The following is a 21004-nucleotide window of genomic DNA, read 5'->3' as shown; positions in this document are numbered from 1 at the left end:
TCCTTCCCTGCGGAGCCCCTTCATGGGCAGGGTGTTGGGAGGCTGGGGGTCTTCCCCAGGCTAAAGCCACTGGGGGTGAAGGGAACACCCCACACAGAGCAACACAAGCCCAAAAACCTTGTATGGCACAGCAGGAGATGTCCCAACCCTGCCGGGTGGAGGGATGGAGGCAGATGGGGGCCCAGAACCAGGGGATACTGCTCAGCAGGACTGCAGTGCCACCCATCAGCAAGGACAATTTGGGACCCTGCGCTCTACTGGGGTCCTGAGACTCCCGCAGCCTGTCCCACCACATGCCACCAGATCTCCTGGCTGGACCCGTGATGTCTCCACTGTGCCTTGGCAGGTCAGACAGGGCAGCTCAGCTCCCCTGCCATAAACTGGGAGAGCTCTTCTGAAAGCAGCAGCAGGGTCCTGGCCTTGATGTCCCACAGCCACTTACCGTAAGCATTTCTCAGTCCTCTCCTCTGGAAACACCCAAATCAAGCCTGACGCACCCTGTGCAACAGGAAAGCAGCATGGCCCAGCCTGGGGACTCGCTCGTGGGGGTGGCAGCGAGGGGCAGAGCAGCCCCAGCCGGCTCAGAGCCACTTGGCTCTTTCAGCACCAGCACTGCAAGGGCTACACCGCCTCACTGGAGGGGAAACATCTCCAACTGTAGCAGCCACCTGGGAGACACGATCTACCCAGCCGTATTGGTGGTGACCTGCATGATCCTCCATCCATCCCGCTGCTCCGAGTGCCCCCTCCACCTCTGGCTGGAAACAGCTGAACGGGAGGTGGTCAAGCCTCTAGGAAAGCCCCGAACCAGCCACGAGCCGCGGCATGGGCACTTACCCCGTGGTGATGTCGTCATCCTCTGTCAGGGTCTTCCCCATCAAGTCGCTGTCGCTCATGTAGCCCGACTTCAGCTCCACGTCGTCCGTGTCCAGCGACTCAACCAGCTCCAGCCGGGAGATGTGGCTCAGCTTGCTGGGGCTGCGCATGGGCATGGTGTGCGAGTAGTGCGCCCGCTCGCCGTGCATGTACCAGCTGGGGGTGCCCTCGGAGCGGCAGCTCCCCCCGACCGACGGCGCGTCCCCAGCCTGCAGGCGGGGGCTGGATTGCCCGTAGCGCCAGGACAGCGGGGACGAGCGGTTCGACAGGCTGGACACACTCCGGGGGTTGGCTTCGTCGCTGTCGTAGCAGGTCATCTCCAGGGAGCTGCGGGGTACAAGGCAGAGAGGGGACATTAGGGCAGGGCCCAATGGGCAGTGGCGGTCTTGTCCCCCCCCAAAACAGGGGCTGCAAGCGCTCCAGAAACAAAACTGCCCCTCTTGAAGCATCTGGGCAAGGCTGGAGGATGCCAGGAGTGTGGACTCAGGGCCACCCCGAGCCCCCTCGTGGCTGGCAGGGGACGGTCCCCTCCTGCCCTGCCCGCTGCCAGCAGAGCCACGTGTTGCACGCTCCCAGCAAAGCCTCCCCAGCACCATCCTGCCAGGCCCCCAGCGGAGAAGGGCCACCGCGGCGCCAGGAGCTCTCATCTTCCTCGGGGACTCACGGGCAGCCTGCTGCCCCAGCAAGGCAAGGCAGTGCTGCCGCTGCTGTTATACGAATAGGGAAACTGAGGCACGGTGCGAGTCTGATGGGGAATGGGCCCAGGGTGGCTGCCCTGCCACTTGGACAGCTGGACTATCCACACCATGGTCAACTAGTGTTTGACCATGCCCGTTGCCCTGCAGGGACTGCGGAGGGGGACCCGGGGTGCTATGGGTGTCTCTGCCTCCCTGCAGCCCCTGATCCCGGGGGAGTCGTAGGTGAGCGAGGACCCTGCTCCCGCACGCTCCGGCAGACTTCCTGCCACCTTAGCTCCCCATTTTCAAGCCCGCAGGGCCTCAGCTGCCTGCACAGAGCTGCAGGAAGCCCCCCAGAAGTGGTCTGGAGGGACGTGAGTGACCCACAGGCTCCGTCACCGCGTTCCACCCACCTCTGCACCCCGCCGCGACTGTCCCACGGGGGAGATGCACCCTATCCTAGCCATTTCCCTACCTGCATTTCAACAGCCTGGCTTTTGCAGCCTGATTCACTGTGCCTTGGTTTCCCCAAGACCCAGAGCACAACCAGTTGAGCTTGCGGCACGCTAATCCCAGAGGATGTGGCATCAAGGAGCTGTGCCAGGGAGGAGGGGGCCGCGCGTGAAAGCAAGCTTAGGGGCGAACCGGGGAATCGGATAACTGCGCCGACATGTAACATCAAATCCTCGCAGAGGGAAATCCCAGGTCTAAACAGGAGGAGACACCCCGCGACGGCGTTACCCAGCGCCGCGCGGGGCTGGCAGCGAGCGCGATGCACGACAACCAGCCAGGAGGCTGCGAGGGCAGGAAGCGCAGCAGGAATGGGGGCTTGAGCTACTCCCCTCACTCCTCCGGGTGTATTTTGGGCAAACAGCATGTCAGGGAGTGATGCGAGGACTAAATTTAGACGCCAAAAATGATTACTTCTTGGAGCAGCTACTCAGGAACCCACAGCCCTCGATTTGGCTCACGTTACTATCAATGAGCTATTCCCTAGCTGTGACCGCGCTGTACTTGGATTAAACATTCCTGCAGGAGCAACAAAAGCCAAAACCTGACTACAGTATTGAATTTAAAAGAGGGAACTACATAAAAACGAGGAAGTTTGTTAAAACGGAACTAAAAGGGACAGCTACAAGGGGAGAGTTTTTGTAGGAAGCCCAAAGGCTATTTAAAGATGTTCTACCAGCAGCTCAGAGCCGATGCAAACCACGTAGCCAAATGAGACTTCAGAAAGCCCCAGGGGAAGCTGGTGCAGCTCAACAGCAGGGTAAAGAGGCTGTCAGAAGTAAGGTGACATATTTCATAAACAACGTTGAACTCTAATGGGGAAATAGCAAAGAAGGCAGACTCCAACCGTTGGAGGGACCATCGGTCCTCACCCTGCCTCTGCCTCCCTGCAAGATCAACAGCTGTAGGGAGGTACCACTGGATGGAAGAACGCAGCAAGGAAAACAAAAAAGTTTGAGGAATAATTTCTGAGAGGAATAAAACAGAACAATAAATCCTCTTCCAAGCACATGGGTGCAAGAAGCCTGCCGGCGAGCTTGCAGGAACAGCACATAACCAAACCGCAGGAGGAGTGTCCTGGGAATAAAGCTGTAATAGACAAATTAGAGATATTTTTTACATCTACATTGACTATGGAGGAGTTCAAGGAGTCCCCACACTCTGGCTCGTCTCTACAAGAGGCTCGTCGGAGAACCTGCCTTAATTTGCGGAAGAGGTTAGAGAACAGGAACGGGAACAGCTGCCAGGAGCAGCTCTGCAAAAGGTAAAGAAGGAAACCGTGGACCTCTCACCGCGGTCACAACTGCCTCAGCACCAGAGCTGGAGGAGGCTGCCGGGACACAAAAGTCGAAGAGATCCAGGGCAGATCCAGAGGACAATAGATGACATCTGTATTGGACAAGTTTGTTGAAACTGTCCCAAAGAACAGAATTAGTGGGTACATACATCATTACGATATAGGGGGGAAGAGCCGGCAGGGCTTTGGTAAAGGAAAATCAGGCACATGAATGTCCTGGAGCTCTTGGAGCTCATCCAGGCTACTAGACGGCACTTGAGGAGTTCCCTCACCAAAGGCAAATTAAATTTCCAAATAAACTCAGCTGCCATGGAATAAGAGGAAGGATCCTCACATAGCTAAGAACTGCTTAAAAGCAGGGGTAAAAGCATCGCTGGGCTATTCCCACCATCTATTAATGGTCAGATTTCTCTGGGGCAGGGATCCAGCCGAGGCCTCAGTTATGCAACGTATTCACAAATCATCCGGGAAAGGAGGTGATAGTAAGGAGACAAAACCCACCAGCAACACTAATTTAATTGCCATTAATATCCTTGCCCTACTTCCCTAAGATCTGGGCTGACGGAAGATTTGCAAAGGAACTGCCGAGCTGAGCGACACGGCGAGAAAGCAGCGGATAAAATTTGACACAGATGAATGCAAAGCAACGCAAAGTGAGCCTAACTCGATGAGAGCTGTGCCAGGCTGCGAATCAGCTCTTACGCCGAGATTGTGGAGCTATAAGGGATAATTCCCAGAAATCGCCAGCTCAGTGAAAATCACTGCAGCCCTGTATAAATCCCTGCCTCTCCCATTCCCTGAATGCTCTGCTCCTTCCAGCTTGGAAAAGATCTGGAAAGTGCAGCAAGGACAAGCAAGGGCTAGAACAGCTTCCGGGTGAGGAAGAGCTAAATAGACCAGGATTCTTCACCTTGGACAAAGCCAAGATTAAGGGGGGGATGCAGAGGAGGTCTGTAATTACGAGCGGTGGGCAAAGGGGGGGTAGGAAGCTTCTGCTTATTGCCCCTTCCAATACAAAAATGAGAGGCATCAAGTGAAGCCACGAGGTGGCAACAAACACCAGGAGATGGATGTTCACACGTTTCTTGGCACGCATCGGGACTTGCCACACCACACAGCCTCCCTGCAAAGCCCAGGCTTCAAAACGCAGCTGCTCAAGCACCCACTGCAAATCACTGGGGATGGAAGGGTGCTGGAGATCCTCCTTCTCACCCGCTGCTCCAGCACCTGCTGCCAGCAGGCTCTGCTTTCTTCAGCCCCAAGGGGTACCAGACCTCTCCATATGGGCTGCCCAGGCACCTGGCCAGCTCTGTCTGAGGATTTATCCATCATCACCTCTATGTACAGGCAGGGAAACTGAGTCACAGATGGGGGTGGTGACTACCCTGTGGTCCACATCTGTGCAGGCACTGGGGATACCGTTAATTCTGGTTGTCCATGGGAGGACATCCAAACTCAGGGAACAGGCTTCACCCCCAGCCACTGGCCAGCATCTCCTGTAGCTTCCCCTCGGTGCCACCACCAATTGCAGCACCTGTCCCATCCCCACAGCCCCAGCACACACGAGCCAGCATCAGCCCTGGAGCACCACTGGAGATGGGGTCCCAACCCCTCCTGGAGCCCAGGCTGGGGGCTGCTGCCCCTCCATGCCTGCGGCAATAAGACACCCATAGGTGGCTGCATGGCACTGTGCTGAGGGCTGGCGTCAGGCCCGGGGCCAGAAGCACCAGCTCTGTCCAAGACCAGAGACCCTCACACTGAGCACCTCCGGTTCCCCACCTCCGTTATCTCATCAGAGGCCGGTTCTGGCCATTCCTCGCTGACCAGGGGCTGGGTGGAGCTGAGGTCCCCATCTGACGGCCTCTCCTTGGGGGAAATGGGGCCAAAGAGCTCCCCTTTCCCACCCAGGGGTGCTCTCCCAGGAACAGGCAGCCCCCAGAAAGCACTGGGACAACCTCACCAACTCTCCCATGCCCTCATACAGCCCAGGGCAGAGGTCCTACCTACAGTTTTGAGGGTCCCATGGCAGCCACAAGCCACTGCCCTGCACAGCCTGATTTGGGGGTGTCTCTCCAAGCACCCAGGTGCAGGGTCCCTAGGCCACAGGGGAAGGTGAGGTCCCTCTCCCAGCTAGACAGCCCTCACCTGGAGCAGAGCTGCTTCCCTCGGCCATCCTGGACTCCATCTCTGCCCCCAGGAAAGACACCAGCTTAGGGGAACAAGGGGATGGGGCTCCTGGGAAAGGTCCGGAGTTCGGGCCTCACCTGTGAGACACCTGGGAGCCCCTCAGGCTGGACATGGTCTCCTCCAGGTTCTGTCGTAGGTCCAGCACGTTCTGAACCGTCCTCTTCCTCTGGGACTCGGGGTCTGCGGAGAGAGAAGGACGAGGCCTTAAAGGTATCAGCTCCTGACTCTGCACCCTTCCGACTGCATCGCTTAATATGCCCCGGCTTTCCCATGTGCCCGGCCCCCCGCGGCACAGCCGCTGCCAGCTCCCGCCCCGCATCCTCTGCAAGTGCCAGGCCCCTCGTGTCCCATCCGGCGCCAGGGGCTCCATCCTCTGCCAGGTGTCCCGCCCCTGCCCGCACCACATCGCTGGAGGCCAGGTCCTCCCCAGGGTCGTGCTGTCCCTCCAAGCCCCAGCTCTGCCCACCGAGATGGCAGAGGAGCAGGGCTGGCACAGCTTGATGGAGTCCCAGGCTTGCATCTGGGTTTCAATCTCACTAAACAACCAAGAAAAACCACCTCCAAGTGTCCCCACGGCCAGGAAGGAGCAGGGGACAGCGGTGAGCAGAAGCAGAGACGCCGATGGCCCGTGGGCTCACCACGGCTGCCATGGGAGGCTCTCAGCCATCACCGACACCCAGGAGACCCTGTCCAGACACGCGGCATGTGGCAGAGAAACCAAGATGAGAGCTCAGGCCCCCAGCCTTGGCCTGATCTGCTCAGAGCCAGCAGGGTGACCCACCACCATTGCCCCACTCTGGTCCCACGTGGCACCCACGGGGTGCCGGCGGCCCCTCGGCGCCTGTGGGCTTCCCCCAGCGGCCACACCGGGACGGCCGCTTTCTGCCGGCACGACTCACCTGGCGGCTCATCCCTGGCCTGAACCTCCACGGTCTGGGGGAGCCCCCTCGCCTGGTGCAGCCCCGATCCAGCCCCTGGGACTCCCTGGAAGCAGGGACGGGAGCACTGCTGCGATGGGGGATGGCTCCTCCAGCAAGGAGGTGCTGGGCAGCAGCCAGCGAGGCTGGGGGGTGGGGGCCAGGAAGGGGCAGCATGAGCCACGCTGGGACACTCATTTCCAGGGATTTGCGCTGCCGCCCCAGGAGCTGCGGCCCTTGCGTGCAGGAATGCCAGCCGGGCTCTGCCTGCAGCTTTCGGCATACCGGACACGGCAAGGGGCCCAGCCTCTCTGTCACACGGCGGCAGGCAGCCCTGCACCGGGAACATCCCTCCGGGTTGAGGCAGGAGCTGGGGGGACCCAAACCTGGGGGCCATCCAGGAGGGGTGGGAAGGCAGCACCGTGGCGGCAGATGTGCAAACATCTCAGAGGAGCATCTGAGACCTCGGAGCCTGAACCCAAGTGACGGGAGGCCAACTACAGCCACGCAACCCCGAAGCGCTGCTAACCCTGCTCCGTGGGGCCGAGCAGGCAGGACCCTGCCGGTCCTGGAGGAACGACCCCAAACCTGCCCCTGGAGCACGCTCCAGCCTGGGGACGCGGATCTGGCGCCGCGGGCAGCACCACCGAGCCTCTCTGCTCCCAGCCAGCAGGACCTCAAGGAACATCAGGGCTTTTTGCAAGCCCTGTTCTGGCTCTTATCCAGGCAGAGGTGTTGGCTGGAGCGGCCTTGGGCAGACTGTCCTGGAAGCTGGCAGCAGCACCGCGGCGCTGGGGACCGGGGGAGCTCGAGCCCGCCGGACCGGCCCGGGGCTGATTGCCAGCCGTTGCCAGCGCGTACCCGACCCATCTAGCTACGGGTGCAGCCCCGCGGCTCTGCCCGTCTCGCGTCTCCGCCAGGCATGCACACCCGCGCGGGCAAGCACACACCTACAAAACACCCGCGCGCATGCCCACGCGTACCCCTATAGACACCCCCCCCGTGGACCTGCACGCCGAAACCGCGCGAGCCGGCTCGGATTTACGAGCGATCCCGGGAGGCGGTGACGTGGGCTGACGGCCCTGCTGAGACGTGTTAAATCGAGCAGGTTAAAGGCTGTTGCGCAGCAGGGTAAGGGGGGGCCGGCGAGCATCAGCTGGCGCCGGGTGCGTGGGGGCACCCAACAGGGGCAGCAAACGCCCTCCCGGAAGGAAGGCGGATGAAACGCTCGGAGGGGAACGACATCTGCCCCAGCTTGGCCTAGCAGCTTCTCCGTGTGTTCGATAGCCCTGGTCCAGCTCCCGGAACGAGGCTTAGCAGGAAACAAGTAATGAAGTCATTAAGTGCCTTATTAAATCTTCGCCGTGGCCCAGGAACTAATGAAAGGCCCTGTGCTGTCGGGAAGGGTTCATCCCGGAGGGAGCGGGGATGGGGCGGCACAGCACTGGGCCGGCCGCGAGAGCGGGGGAGCGTTTCACCAGATCGGGATCTCAGCAGATCCACAGGCTGGAAAGATGAATTTTAAGGCTTTTAACACATGATCTTTAGGGCAACGGCGAGATTTCGGAGGGGACACGCATCCGAACCTCATGGTAACAGCAATATAACATCCATCCCCGCGCTGATATCCCCAGGCGGGTCCATCCCGTAACGCTCTTGGCACCCTCAGCTCCTCCGTCCCGGCAGGGCCGGCTGGGTGCTGCCCCCCCGGGGTCCTGAGCCCAGCACCCACAGCGGGAGAAGGCAGCAGCAGCCCTAAGTTTCCGTCTGCAGCACCAACATGCAGTGCTGCGTCCCTGCGGCACGGCGTGGGGTGGGATGGGGTGGGGAAGCCACCGCTGGCCCCCGGCACCGCCAGCGGCTCCCGCTCCCGAAAATGCCCCCGTTGTCTCCCCCGTGGCCAAGGGGAGGATGTTCCCAGTCGGAACAAAGCGCCTGGCGCTGACACCTCCCTCCCGCGCTCCTGCCAGCGGGGTTGCTACAGCAACCCGCATCCAGAGGAGCCGGCAGAGCCGCTCCGAGCAGGTGGCACTCCATCGCCGCATCCCCAGCCGGCCCCGCGCGAGGCCCAGCTCCGCGGGAGCTGCCGGGGGCGATCTGCGCCTCCGAGCGTTTCAGGGTGCCCATCCCGCCTCGGCCACGCGATGGAAGCCGCGACGGATCCGAGCGGCGGGGCCGGGGGCAGCCTCGCCGCTTGGCTGAGCCGTTGCGTGCCGAAACCGGAGCCGCTGGGAGCGGCTGGAGTGTGGGAACGGCAGCAGCGCGCTGGATTCCTTCTCTCATCGATTTAGCAAGCCCGCCGCAGCCAGATGTTTCCAGCTGCTGGAGCGGGGGAGCAGCGGGGACGGCTCAGCCGGCGGCACGGCACGGCAGGGTTCCCAGCCCCGGCGGCAACGGCCGGGCCGTGTCCCCACGGCGTCCCCTGCTCTGCCGGGGCTCTAGGCAGGACCCGAGGCTGGGGGTTCGGGGACCGGCCGTTTCCTCTGTCCTGGTCCGGGAAAGCCACGGAGCCGGGCCGGCTCGCAGTCCCCTTCGCGGCTCCCCGGCCATTCTTGCAGGCCTGCGCCGGCTCCTTTCTCCCCCCATGCTGAGCCAAATCCCTTCCCAGGGGACCAAGCAGGGACCGTCGTCACTTGGCGCGGTGCTGCTAGCGCCGTGGCCCCCCCGGCCCTCCCGCTGTGCCCCGTCTCCCTCCCCGAGCTCCTTCCCTGCATCGCCAGCTCTGCGGCCGGTATCTCCGCCGAGCGAAGGAGCACCAGCGAGGTGAGACGTGGAGGCAGAGGAGGAGGAGGGAGACACTGCGAAGGGTCGGGTCTCGCTCGGGCTCCCGCCGAGCCGGGGGCTGGAGGTCGGGGAGCTCCACGCCGCAGCGCTGTGCCCCACGTCCAGCCCTTCGCCTGGAAAAGCGGCGCTGAGGGCAGCGTCCCTGCCTGCGCGGAGGGGGAGGCGCAGCCGGGTCCTCGCAGGCAGGCACTGCCGACGTGGCCGAGCCCGTCAGGCAATGAGGAAACCATCAACTCCAAGCAACTCGTGACAGCTCCTTTCAAAGGAGCATGTGGCCAATACGTCCCGCTGGGACAAGGCAGAGCGGCGTCCAGGGGACACGTGGGCCCCATGTGCTTTGGCAGAGAAACCCCCGAGTGCTTGTTCGCATCGCACGCACGTGGTTGCGGGCGGCCGCGCGGCAGCAACGTCCGCCTGCCTGCAGGAAGGTGCGACCTTGCACGTGGGCACCACGCGGGCACGACGACGGCCCGCCAGCCTGCCTTCGGCACGCGGGCCATCGGTGCACGCACCTCTCCTTGCCCCATGCGCTCCAACCCTGTTTCGGATGGAATTTGGAAAGGATTCCCGGCGACCCGGTGAAGATTCGAACGGCGAGCAGGAATTTGCTCTGAAAGGCGTCGCAGTGATTTCCGAGCCGTTACGGCGGGTCCCTGTTTTACGGTAGCCGTAATGAATTTCCCCAGGCAGCGAAACAGTGTCGGCTGGTTGCTCAATTCCTTCCGGCGCGTTCAAAAAAATACTAATAAACTCTGCAATAAAAAAGTCATTCTCCCGGGGCAATGAAACTCCTCCAGCCCAGCGGAGAGCCCCCGGCTCTATAAATCCTCTAACAGATATGCGCTTCCCCTAACGCGCTGCCTCGCCCCGCGCTCCCAGCGGCGTTTAGGAACGAATCGGGGCCGTATTTCAAGGGCGGCAGCGGGAGTGAGCACGGCTCAGGGCACCCAAGCTGAACGGGGCCACCCGCGCCGCGGGGAGCCCCACTGGTGACCGGCGTGGGGCCGCTGCCCCTTCCTCCCCGGGGCTGCAGGCGCTCGCCCCGAGCAGCATTTGAAATACCTCCTCCATCTGCCTACGCCGGCTCCGGCATCGCCGGCAGAGGTGCCCAGCAAGCCAAGGACCGGGGGCGTTACGCGCTTTCCTGCCGGCACGGACCCTTGCGGCAGGGCGGCTCCAGCTCCGCGGCGCTTGCCCGGGGGCGATGCGTTTTTCCGGCGGACCCTCCGCAGAGAGCTGGAGAGCCCAGAGCCCTCAAACCAGCGCCAAACGCGAGCCTTGCCGACGCCTGCGAGATCCCAGCTTGCACCCCGGAGCGTGCAATTTGGTTACCGTTGGCTTGGCGTAGGAAATCCAATGGCTTTAGCTTACATTTCTTGCGATCCAGCTCAGATTCACGCTCCTGAATGGCCGGGCAGGGGGATGGTAGCGACTTGCAAACCATTTCCCTGTGGTTTAATTAGTTCTTCCTTCCCCCTCGACAACTATCAAATGAACTAAATGAGCAGCGGAGATCATGAACGGGGCTCGGCAGCGTAAATGCCGGCGTTTACCGCGTTTGCTTCCACCCTTGCCGTTGTTTTCCAGCCCGGCCCGAGCTCTTCCTGCCCCTGCCCTGCCAATCCCTGATCGCTCCCGCAGAGACGTGCCAACGCCAGCGTGGAGCTCTGCACAGGGGGGCCCCAAAGGCAAACGGCCAGGGCTCGTTTCACCCATCAAAGAGCCTGGGTGGCCTTCAGCAGTCCTCAGACCAACTGCTCCATGGTCTGGGACGGGTTACGGAGCCACCGGCTCTGCCCGGGGCGCAGCAGGACCATCCGCCACGCGGGAAGGCACCAGGAGCACCCACGCAGCTCCAGGCGCTGGCCACCACCCCGTGACTCGCTGGGAACCCTCGAGCAGGACTCGCTGCTTCCACGTGGACACAGCAGCCCCGTCCGCTCGCGCTGCGTCCAGCATCGACGTGCCCGAACCGCAGAGCAGCGGGGAGCCGGGTGGACACTGTCCCCGCAGACGCACGGCACCGCGTGGGCCCCCTCGGGGCGCAGCCATCGGTCCCTCTGGGGACATGGCGGGGGGAGACGAACCGGCGGGTCGACCGTCCCCGGGCTCTCGCCTCGGGATCTTTCCGCCCCAAGCGCAGCTCTCCGGAGGAGGTCCACAAGGCGGCCGCGGATGGGGAGGACGCCCCTTCCCCGGGAGCGCCCGCTGTCCCCAAAAGCGCGGCGTCAGCTCCCCGCTGGCAGGCAAGAGCAGAAAATCAGCCGCGCCGCAGCGGTGACAGGCTGGGACTTCAGCCGAATCAGCTCTTCTGGAGCAATCGCCGCCGCTAAGTCCTGTGAATCTCTTCTCCTAATGAGGGCAGGGCTGAGAGATCTGGAGCCTGAACCCGGCCCGGCTCCAGCGAGCCAAGCTTTTAAAAAGGACTCAGACTTTCTCAGGCTAGAGCAGCCATAAATCTCGTTAATTGGGTCTCTCCCATCCACAGCTTTCCAAGGGAACCCGCTGGAGAGATCCAGCCCGGGCCTCCAGCCCATTGCAGGTTTTTCTTTCAACGGATGCCGTGCTTGGCCCCAAACCACCCCACCTGCACGTCCAAGTTACAGCTCCTTTTTCGGGAACGACAGCCTCCGTCTGCTTAGTGCCCCGCGCATCCCACCCCTGCGCCTTGCCCTGCTTCTCCGTGCTAACGCCAGGAGTTTTGGAAATCGCCCCTGCCAGGGCAGATCCTGCTCCTGTGCATGGCGGTGCTCCCCGGAACAGAGCCGGGTCCATGAGGAGCCTGGGGGAACTGGGACCATCCGAACGCCCCCCAGGCCCAGCACCGCTGTCCCATGCACTGCAGCGTGGGGTGGGGGAGATGCTTCCAAAGTAGCCCAGGGCAAACATCCGCGCAGCCCGGGAAGGAGGGGGATCGCGCACGGCTGGTGGATCGCGGGTGCTCTGCACACCCAGGGGTGCCGAGAGCACCCGGACATAGAAATGCAGCCGTGCTGCCCCCCGTTCCCAACCCAGGCACCCCAAACACCCTGCCGCTCCGTAAAGGACACCTTCAACGCTGCCGCCGGCAGATGCTCACAGGGGACAGCGCAGCCCCGCGAGGCCGAAGGCGCGGGAAGCCCCGGAGCAGCCGGCGGCAGCGGGTTCACGCTCCCCGCGCGTCACGAGACCGAGGTCGGACACGGTGGAAATTCAAAATTCCAGATGGCTCTTTTGGGGTGGGTTTTCTTCTTTTTTTTTCTCCTCTCTCATTTCCAAGGCAACAAGACTCGCTGTCATCTGCTCGTTGCCATAGCAATTTCACCTGATCCCGTTTCAGCGGCGCAGCGGAAGAGAAAGCCAGGCGAGCTCTCCGCTGCCGCGGAGCCGCGAGCTGCGCCTGCGCGCGAAGTTACGGCGAGGAGCGGAGATAAATGGGGCTTTATACGGTGCGGGCAATGGGCTGATTCACAGGATCAAAGGGAGGAACCGCGGCTTTTGGGAGCACAAGTCGGCCCTTCAGTTAACTGCTTCGGCGCCCTCCAGATGTGCCACACATCTGGGGAGGTCGCCACCCCCTGCTCCGGGCTTCGCCTGGTGGGAGGAGGACGATTTGGGCACTGGGAGGTTGGAATCCTGCCGCCGTTTTCGGCTGCGTCTTGAAGGCCAAGCCATCAAGCTGACTTCACCGGTGGGGATCCCACGGAGCGATGCTCGAGCGTGAGCCGGGTGGAGGGAAAGGGGCTGAGGGCAGGTTCTGGCCACATCCTTCCTCTCCATAACTATCCTCCCACTGCCTTCGCGCAGCCCTTCTCCAAAGTCCCCGTGGCCCAGACAGCGAGCGAGCCAAGGGGAGGGATAAATGCACCAGCCGCTGGCCGCCGCAGAGGAGAAAGACCCTTGGGCAGCCCCAGCCCTGGGAGGCAGAGCCCCCGGCCGCCCCGCACGCGTTGGTGTCATGGTGGTGACTCTGCCCAGCCTGAAACGTCATCCCAGGAGGCATCTGCAGGGCGGCAGATCCAAGGCTGAGCCCACCACAGCTCCCCGGCTGCTTCCCTTGGGGGCCGGGGTGAAACGCCCTCGACCCTTGTAAGGCTGGAGATGTCCCCAGGCAGCGGAAAGGCCACAGAGGCCCCCTGCCCTTGCTATGCTTGGCCTCCACGACTTTTGGAGGGGGTTAAGCAATACGTGCCCCCATCGGAGCCGCTCGCAGCCGGCCACAGAGAGCTCTTGTTCAGAGCTGGGCCCTCTCGTTCATCAGCCACGTGCGCCGCAGCCAGCTCAATGGCCCCGTTATTGCTACCCAGCCTCCGAGGAGACGGTGTGGACACGTCTCTGGCAAGGGGTGTCCATGCCCCGAGCCAGGTCGCAGCACAACCGGTCTCCTCTCCTGCCCGAGATGTTGCAACATCTCCTGGGCACCAACCTGCACCGTTAGACTTCCAGCTGCGGGTGCGGGAGAACCACCTCCCTGCCGGTGGGGACCACTGTGCCTCCAGCCCAGGCCGGAACGGCGTTCATTAGCTCCGCGGGTTGTCTCGTTGCGGCGTGTCCCCTTCGCAGGCCACGTCCATGCAGGTCCACTCCGTACCAAGGCTTGCAGGGGAGGGCCCAACCCGGGCAGCTCTTGGCACGCGGTTGCTCCTTTTCGCAGGGAGCAGCGCTCCGAGCGCGAAGGGGCGTTAGCAGAGCCAAGCTCCCCGCTCGCGGCCAGAATACGGCCGTGCTCGGGGAAGCTTTATATTCACGGAGACAAACAACTCACATTTGCTTTTTAACTGTTGGAATTGCACCCACTGGGACGAGGCAAACAGGGAGCCTTTTGTGCCCGGCTCCTCGTGACTGAGAGCTTTGTGCAGAGCAATGCGTTGCAAACCCAATTCTCCGCGGCCTCGGCGCGGCTCTGCTAGACGCTCGGTCCGTGTGTCCGTCCCCAGCTCAGCCGAAGAGCCCTGGCGGGTCACCAGCGAGGATGCAAGACGTCCTCCCTCGCGCCCCCTCCAGCCACGGCGCGCAGAGCCGCTCCGCGCACAAAGCGTTTTCCCGCGGAGTTCATCGGAGCAGCCCCGAAAGGCACCGAACCATAAGGGTTGTCAGAGGAACGTCGCTGAGTAACGGGATGGGAAAGCGAAGCCGCCGGGGGCTCTGGGAGGCAGGGCTGCTCGTTTCGGTTAGAGCGCGCCCGGAAACGATGGCGAGCTGCCTGCTTTCGGCAAAATCCCCTGCGCTCCGCTTGCACGAGGACCAGCTCCCGCCTGACTCCCGGGAAGGTCCCAGCCTCTCCCGTCGCATCCCAGAGAGGGAGCTCCCAGAGGCCTCTGGCTCAGTCCTGATCTCCGTGGGGCTGGGAGCCGACATCGCAAAGCTTGGGAGATGCCGAGCAGCCGGCAACGGGCCCAGGCAGCACTGTGCCGCCATCTCCGATGCGGCTGCCGGGTGGAGGGCACGTGCCGCTTCCCGAGGTGGTCCCGCAAGAGTGCCCCAACAGATGAGCCAGGGCTGGAAGGAGCTTACCTAGGGCTCGCCTGGCCCTGGGGAACGAACCCAGCTTAAATTAATTCCCGGCTTGTTGGTAGATCCATTGTTGCCACCTCCTATGGGAGGAGGGAGATAAGCAAGGCTATTTTTATTTCCATCTGGGGAATCGCTTCCTTCCACAGCGGACTGCCACGATGCTAATTTTTAGGCTCGTGATTAATTGATGTCAGGCTCGTTAGAGGGCCAACAGACCCCTCCCTGTCCCAGGAGCACCAAGGACGGGGTGGGGAGCGGGTTTTGACAGATGCTGTTAGAGCCGCGTGTGAGCGACATCCTAACAACAGAGGGAGGGAGGGGGGGAAAAAAAGGAGCCACTGCCACGGAAAGCCCTGGAGTGGGATGAGGCACCCCCAGAAACTCAGCAGAGAGCCCAGGGTGACATTGGAGACCCAAGTCAGCGCGGGTGAATCCCACTTCCCGGCCCTTGGTGCCTGCTCCCCGGGGATGCCGGGAAGGGGGAGCATCCTGCACCTTGCCTCTACCTGGCCGCGTCTCCCATGAGGAACGCTGCCGGTATTTCCGCCGGACACCGGGACACCCTTCTCTGAACCCACCCTTGCAATCCACAGTCGAATCCCACCACACAGCAGCGCCTCTTCCCCAGAGATGATCAGGGTGCCTCTGGCCAGCCCAGCCTAGTCTTCCTCCCGCCGGAGCCGAGAGCCCACCCGCCTCTCTCCCCAAGGAGGACCCAGCCTCCTCCATCCTGCTCCTCCTGCGGCAAGGTCACCCAACCTCGCAGAAACCCCCTGGAACAGCCGACGTGACCCCAATGATTTCATCCTTCTGCCTGCCAGAGCTTTCCAGCATCCCCGAGGCCGGAGAGAACCTGTTTCTTTGCCGGCGGGTCAGGAACGCAGATCTCTACCCATCTGTGCTCGGCCCCGCCAAATGCTCCACCATCTCAAGAGTCGGCATCGGGGATCCGCTGGCGCTATCGCTGCAAACTTATTTTAATTGCCGTGCAGTGCCTCGAGCACCCTTCGCAGGGAAAGGGACGCGTATGAATAAATTGTCTATTCTTAGCGTCGCCTGTTTCCCCTTGGGAACAAAGAGGCGAAGGCCGGGCGCGCCGCGCAAGCGGGGCCTGCTCGCCCCTCCGCTCCAGCCTGCTTCCAGACCCCGCGCGCCGCCACCGCTTGCCTCGCCTTCTGCAGCTTCCCAACGCTAAGAAAAGGCTTTCTCCAGTTCTGGTCACATTTTTCCCACCCAAGTTGATCTGCAAAGAAGAATCCGACACTTTTTTTTTTTTTTTTTTCCCCAGCCTTTCCCCGATAGAAGTTCCTATTTCTTTCGCAAAATCTGCCTGTGCCACGGGAGAAGCTTCAGACCGGAAAAATCCACACCGCTGCTGTGGGAGCTGCCGTTCAGCTCCTTCAGGCCCCGCTCCCCTTCCCGGGCTGAGCTCCACCGGGAGATCCCAAAGCCCGTAAGCGCCTCTTGGCCAGGCAGCCCGATGGGGCTGGGGGAAGACGACGAGGGAAGGTGCCCTTCATTTACCACACGTTACGGCCGTGTCGTTTCGGGCCGTACGCGATGCTGGGAGACGAATGGGATGGCTCCGACATGCTCCAGGACTCCTAAGGCAAAGGATAGTTGTTAACGCTGTGCGAATCCAAGTTTTACTGCCGTCTTGAAAGCGCCCTGAACAGGCAGGGCAGAAAACATTTTGAGCAGGCGTCTGCACTGACATGAGGGATTTAAGTCAAGCCTCTGGGCTCCCTCATTTTGGGATCCTCGGATGGCCCTGCCTCCTGTCCCAAGAGCAGGTTTGACACAGGCAGAACTCTCTGCCTACTCTCTGCCGATTTGAGTTTCACTCCTGCTGCTTAGACAGCTAACGACCAGGTATCAACCTTTGGGTGGCGTTGAGGACGAAAGCAGTTGGCTGCTCCGAGAACGCCCGTACTCGTGGCTGCCACGTCGGGGGATCCAGCTGACAGGGAAGAAGCCACCTGAGCCACGGGGCATCGCACTCCTAACCGAACCGTTCCTAGCTGAGCATTTCCTTCAAAAAAACCCCCAAAACACTGAAATCCGCTATGGGAAACAGCAACCATTTTCGATGGCAGTGCTGCATCCCGACAAGGATGCACCCTCCTTCCTCGCTTCATCCAAACGGGGCCGTGCACGTGCGGGAGGAGAGCACGGGCCACACTGGACCGGTAGGAGGCACTGGGCCATCCAAGGGAAGGAACCGCCTTGGCAGAGCTGGGACAGAGCCCATGTTACGGCAACCGGTCGTGCAAGCAGCTGCGACCCCCGGGGAGATGGCTCCGAGCGACTGTCGCTACCCAAAAGACGTGAGCCTGGTTTCCAGCGCTACTCCCTGGGGAGGAGATCCAGCCCTTAGAAATGCACGTTGGTGCTGCCAGGGAAATGGGATCCGGGTGAACTCCCTCTACTTCCCGGGGGAACATGCAAGGACCCACGTTCGCAGGAGCTTCCTCTCCACCCGCATGGGATATTCGTCACCCGCAGCTCCGCTGGCTCTTGCGGATACCTGCAAGCATTTGCTCACCACAGTCCTGTCCATGGGGACATCCGCATCCGATAGCCACCCCGGACCCCCGGGCAGCCCACGTTACACACACACGGACACCTCTAAAGAGAAGGTCTGACGGATGAGCACGCAGCCACCCCGCAGGCATCGCTCTCCGCAAGTACGGGAGCCTCCGAGGATGCTGCAGTGGGGTTTCCAGCAGGACCATGACCAGGATTTATCCTAGCATCCCTCTAACACGCTTCTACGTTTGACCCGCACGCAACAGCAGCGCCGGACGAGCCCGCGACACCGTGGGAACCAGAGCTGCAACGGCTATTTTTTGAGCTCCGCTCGCCAAAATTTGCTCCGGGGGGCTGTTCAAACACAAACCGGAGCCGTAATCGCTATAAAGCGAAGTCGAGCCAACGCTGTAGTTGAGGGGGAAAGTATCAGCCAAAAGTCACTCCAACAAGGAAGCGATTTGTCTTTTGCTGGATACGCTTTCAGCTCACAAAAAGGCGCGTGGGATAGGGAAGGCGGCTCCGATAACGCGCGGTGCACCAACGCGGCGGCGGCTCAACTGGTGAAGCGGCGCATCGGCACCGGGGCACTGACGGGTAAAGCAGAACGGGGAGAAAAGGATGGAAAAAGAAACGCCACGTGACCTCGGAGCTCGAGCCAAACCAGGCAACGCATCCAACGGTCCTGAATATGAAACGCACACGAGGAGCTCGAGGGAGTAATAAATCCCTTCAGGAACAGCGTAAGTGGTTGCAGACAGTTTACCAAGAGAAAAGGAAAAAAAAAAAAAAAGAGAGAAAAAGGAAAGGCATTGAAAAAATTGCCCTAAAATCTTTTTCTTTTTTCCCCCACTGGTACAAAATACGACGAGATCTACTGGAAAAATCTCTCCGCTCTTCAAAATTTAAAAGCGACGGATTTAAGCAATTTTTCTAACGACACCTAATCTACCTGCCGAACTCGGCCACGGCGAGACACCGTAGCGGCAAGAGCAGCCGCCTCCAGCACGGCCACCCGCTTCTTGCCTCGGGCTCCCCACGGCATCCGCAGCATGGCTGGGGGACAATTCCCACAAGGGGCCGAAGCTCGGGGTGCAACGAAGCCCGGGACGGAAAGGAGCAGTGGCAAGACATCAGTGGTATCTCCCGGCACCGGTTCAAACCCTTCGCAGGCCTTTTGTGGGTCAGAAGTGAGAGAGGCGCTTTCCAAAGCCAACCCGACATAACGGCGTCAGGCATAAATCTGGTTTATGAAGCAGGACGAGCCCTCCCGGTCGATGAGATTTTGGCAAAGGGCTCGTTGGCAGCGCTCAACTGTGCGAGGTCTCCTTAGCCACCTCCTTTCGTTTGGCTCCGTCTCTCCTTCCCACCCGCTTGCTCTCTCCTTCCTCCTCTTTCTAGGTACCTTCACCCTCCTCGTTTTTGAATCAGCAAGTCCAGGAGGAGGCTGGAGGAAAAGAAGAGCCTGAGGGCTTGAATTTGGGCTCAGTTCTTGCCCTTTTCACTCAAGCCAAGCCTTGGCGCTGCTAAGTATCATGGCTCTGGGTGGCAATACAACCGGACCCCACCGCGCTGCCGTGACAGTTGGTCTCTGCTGGGACCGAGCTGCCAGAACGGCCAGGAAAACACACCCTGCTCACAATTACCCCCGCGCAAACCCACAGTTACCCCCTTTCTACGGATGGCTGTGCTGCTAACCCTGTTTTTCCTACAGACGGACAGAAAAAAGCCCTGGAGGCCAGGCAAATTCTGGAGTGGGGTCTATCCCCTCGCCTGGCTCCAGCTACCCACCTCCAGAGAGCATCTGTGCACGTCTCACTTCACACATTGCAGCAAGGGAAAGGATTAAAGGGCACCTAATTCTCCTTTACTTCTATATTTCGGGGCTATTTGTCAGCCAAAGGCTTCTACTCGTAAAAGTGGCACTTATTAAGCGTATTTTTCTCCTGTTGACAAAATGCCTCGAAATTTAGGTGGAAATTAAAAAAAAAACAACCACCGCACTAAACTTTCATGTCTGCTTGAAACCGTTCTGGTTTTGAAAACAGATTTTTTTTTCCCCACCCCACCACCATTTCCTCTCCCTGGTTTCTCCCCCCCCCTCCCCTTGTTCTCTCCTCTCCATGCTTTAGCTTAAAAATTCTTCAGGCCAGGGAAAAAGTCAGGGCAGGAAAAGGGGGGGGGGGGGGAAAGAAAGAAAAAGAAAAAAGCCTAAGAAACTGTGGCTTTTGCAAACCCAAGCAAACACATCTCTAAGCAGGGGAGAAGCAGCATTCCAGACTTTCTTCCTTTTGGAAAGTTAGAGGCGTTCAGAAGGATTAACCACCCTCCCCTATATCCCAGGCTGCGGATACAGCCCGGCTAACCTTCCCCAGAGCCCAGCAATCTGCTTCTGCCTAAAGCTTTTGCTCTCCCAGCACGGCGCCCGGCCTCAACCCAAGGCAGAGACAGATGAGTCAGGAAAACCCCTCCGCGTGGGCCACAGCCCGCTCCGGCCCCAACCACAAAGCCCGGCTCCCAGCTGAGCTTGCAGAGGCCTGAACAGCTCGTAACAAAGCTCCTAGGAGCCGAGTGCACATCCAGGCCACGGTGGGACTGAGCCGGACACTAGCTCATTTGATCTCTCATATGACACAGATTCGGGGAACAACAGACTTAACCAGAACTCTGTTACTCAGCTGCACGGTCGCTACACGGGGTTAACGTGGTCTGTACTGCAGATGCCAAAATTGGGGGGCTGGTAAATGGATAGAACAAACGGTTAAATTCTGCTTCACTAAACGCCCCTGCGTTGCAGAAGGCGGTCGCTCCCACCGAGGCTGAGACCGCTCCGCAACATCGGAGCTGCCTCGGAGGAGCGTGCGTTTTAAGGACAGTCGCCGCGCTAGCCCCACTGAACACGCCGAGAGCTTATGACCGAGAATGCTTCACAAGGGGATGAAAAGCTATATGGAAATGAAAGATCATTACCATGATCTCCTTGGAAACATCCCATCGGAGCAAGTTTTTCTTCCTCCTCCTTTTTTCTCCCCATGCGCACAAATTCTGGCACCCCGCGCATCGCTTGGCGCAGCCTCGGCGCTGCGGTTCCAAGACGCAGGCATCTCATTTCTAAAGCCATTGTTTCGGATGGGCTATTGAGCTGCAAAACAGGGACGGTTGGGGATGGAAACCAGGGATCTCTCGCAATACAAAAAGAAGCTGGCAGCCCCCCGATTTGGTGCGTCTTTGAAGCTATAGAGAATCTAATCCAAACAAAATTTGCTTTGTTCCCACAAAGGGAACAAGGATCTTAGCAACAAAACATATCAGCACCTCTGCCCCCGAACGTAATGACGGGCGAAGGGAGAACACAGCAAAGGGAGCACTGTTTTCCTCTGCTTGGTCACCGCTGCAGCGCACGGAGTGGCTGATTTTGGAAAGCAGTGCGATAGTTTTACACTCTCTAACATGTTCCGCTAGGGAATGCAAGGCTGGAAAAGCTGCTTTGCAAATTTACTTTTGAATCTGAGCTCTGGGTTTGCTTCCTCCTCACTGGCGTGCCGTTACAATCCGCGAGCGCTCAGCCAGCCTGTCCAACGCAGGAACGTTTTCAGGAACCCCAAGAGTTTCACCGGTTTTAGTACAATGATTATTTGCCTAGGAAAAAAAAAATCACAGTGGAAAGTTTATTACTCGCTTTTCGCTTTCTCCGTCAAGAGCAGGGAGGGCTGTGAAGTGCACAGCAATGCAAA

At 60.4% G+C, this 21004-nt stretch overlaps 1 protein-coding gene across 3 annotated transcripts in view; it reads right to left on the bottom strand.

Annotated features, from left to right (window-relative positions):
• Positions 1 to 21004, bottom strand: part of NAV1 (neuron navigator 1) — a 66388-nt gene that overhangs the window by 30751 nt on the left and 14633 nt on the right. For all 3 annotated transcript variants that reach the window (XR_010886309.1, XM_067310472.1, XM_067310471.1), the window contains exons 2-3: positions 5625 to 5727; positions 838 to 1203 (exon numbers count right to left, since the gene is read on the bottom strand). Coding sequence is in view for 2 of the 3 variants with exons in the window: in XM_067310472.1 (XP_067166573.1) it covers positions 838 to 1203; positions 5625 to 5727 (469 nt within the window). In the remaining variant the exon portion in view is untranslated. The remainder of the gene's footprint in view (positions 1 to 837; positions 1204 to 5624; positions 5728 to 21004) is intronic.

This window comes from Apteryx mantelli, chromosome 25 (assembly GCF_036417845.1).
Source record: "Apteryx mantelli isolate bAptMan1 chromosome 25, bAptMan1.hap1, whole genome shotgun sequence".
Classification (NCBI taxonomy): domain Eukaryota; kingdom Metazoa; phylum Chordata; class Aves; order Apterygiformes; family Apterygidae; genus Apteryx; species Apteryx mantelli.
The sequence above is the reverse complement of the archived record's forward strand: the minus strand, read 5'-3'. Positions and strand labels throughout refer to the sequence as shown.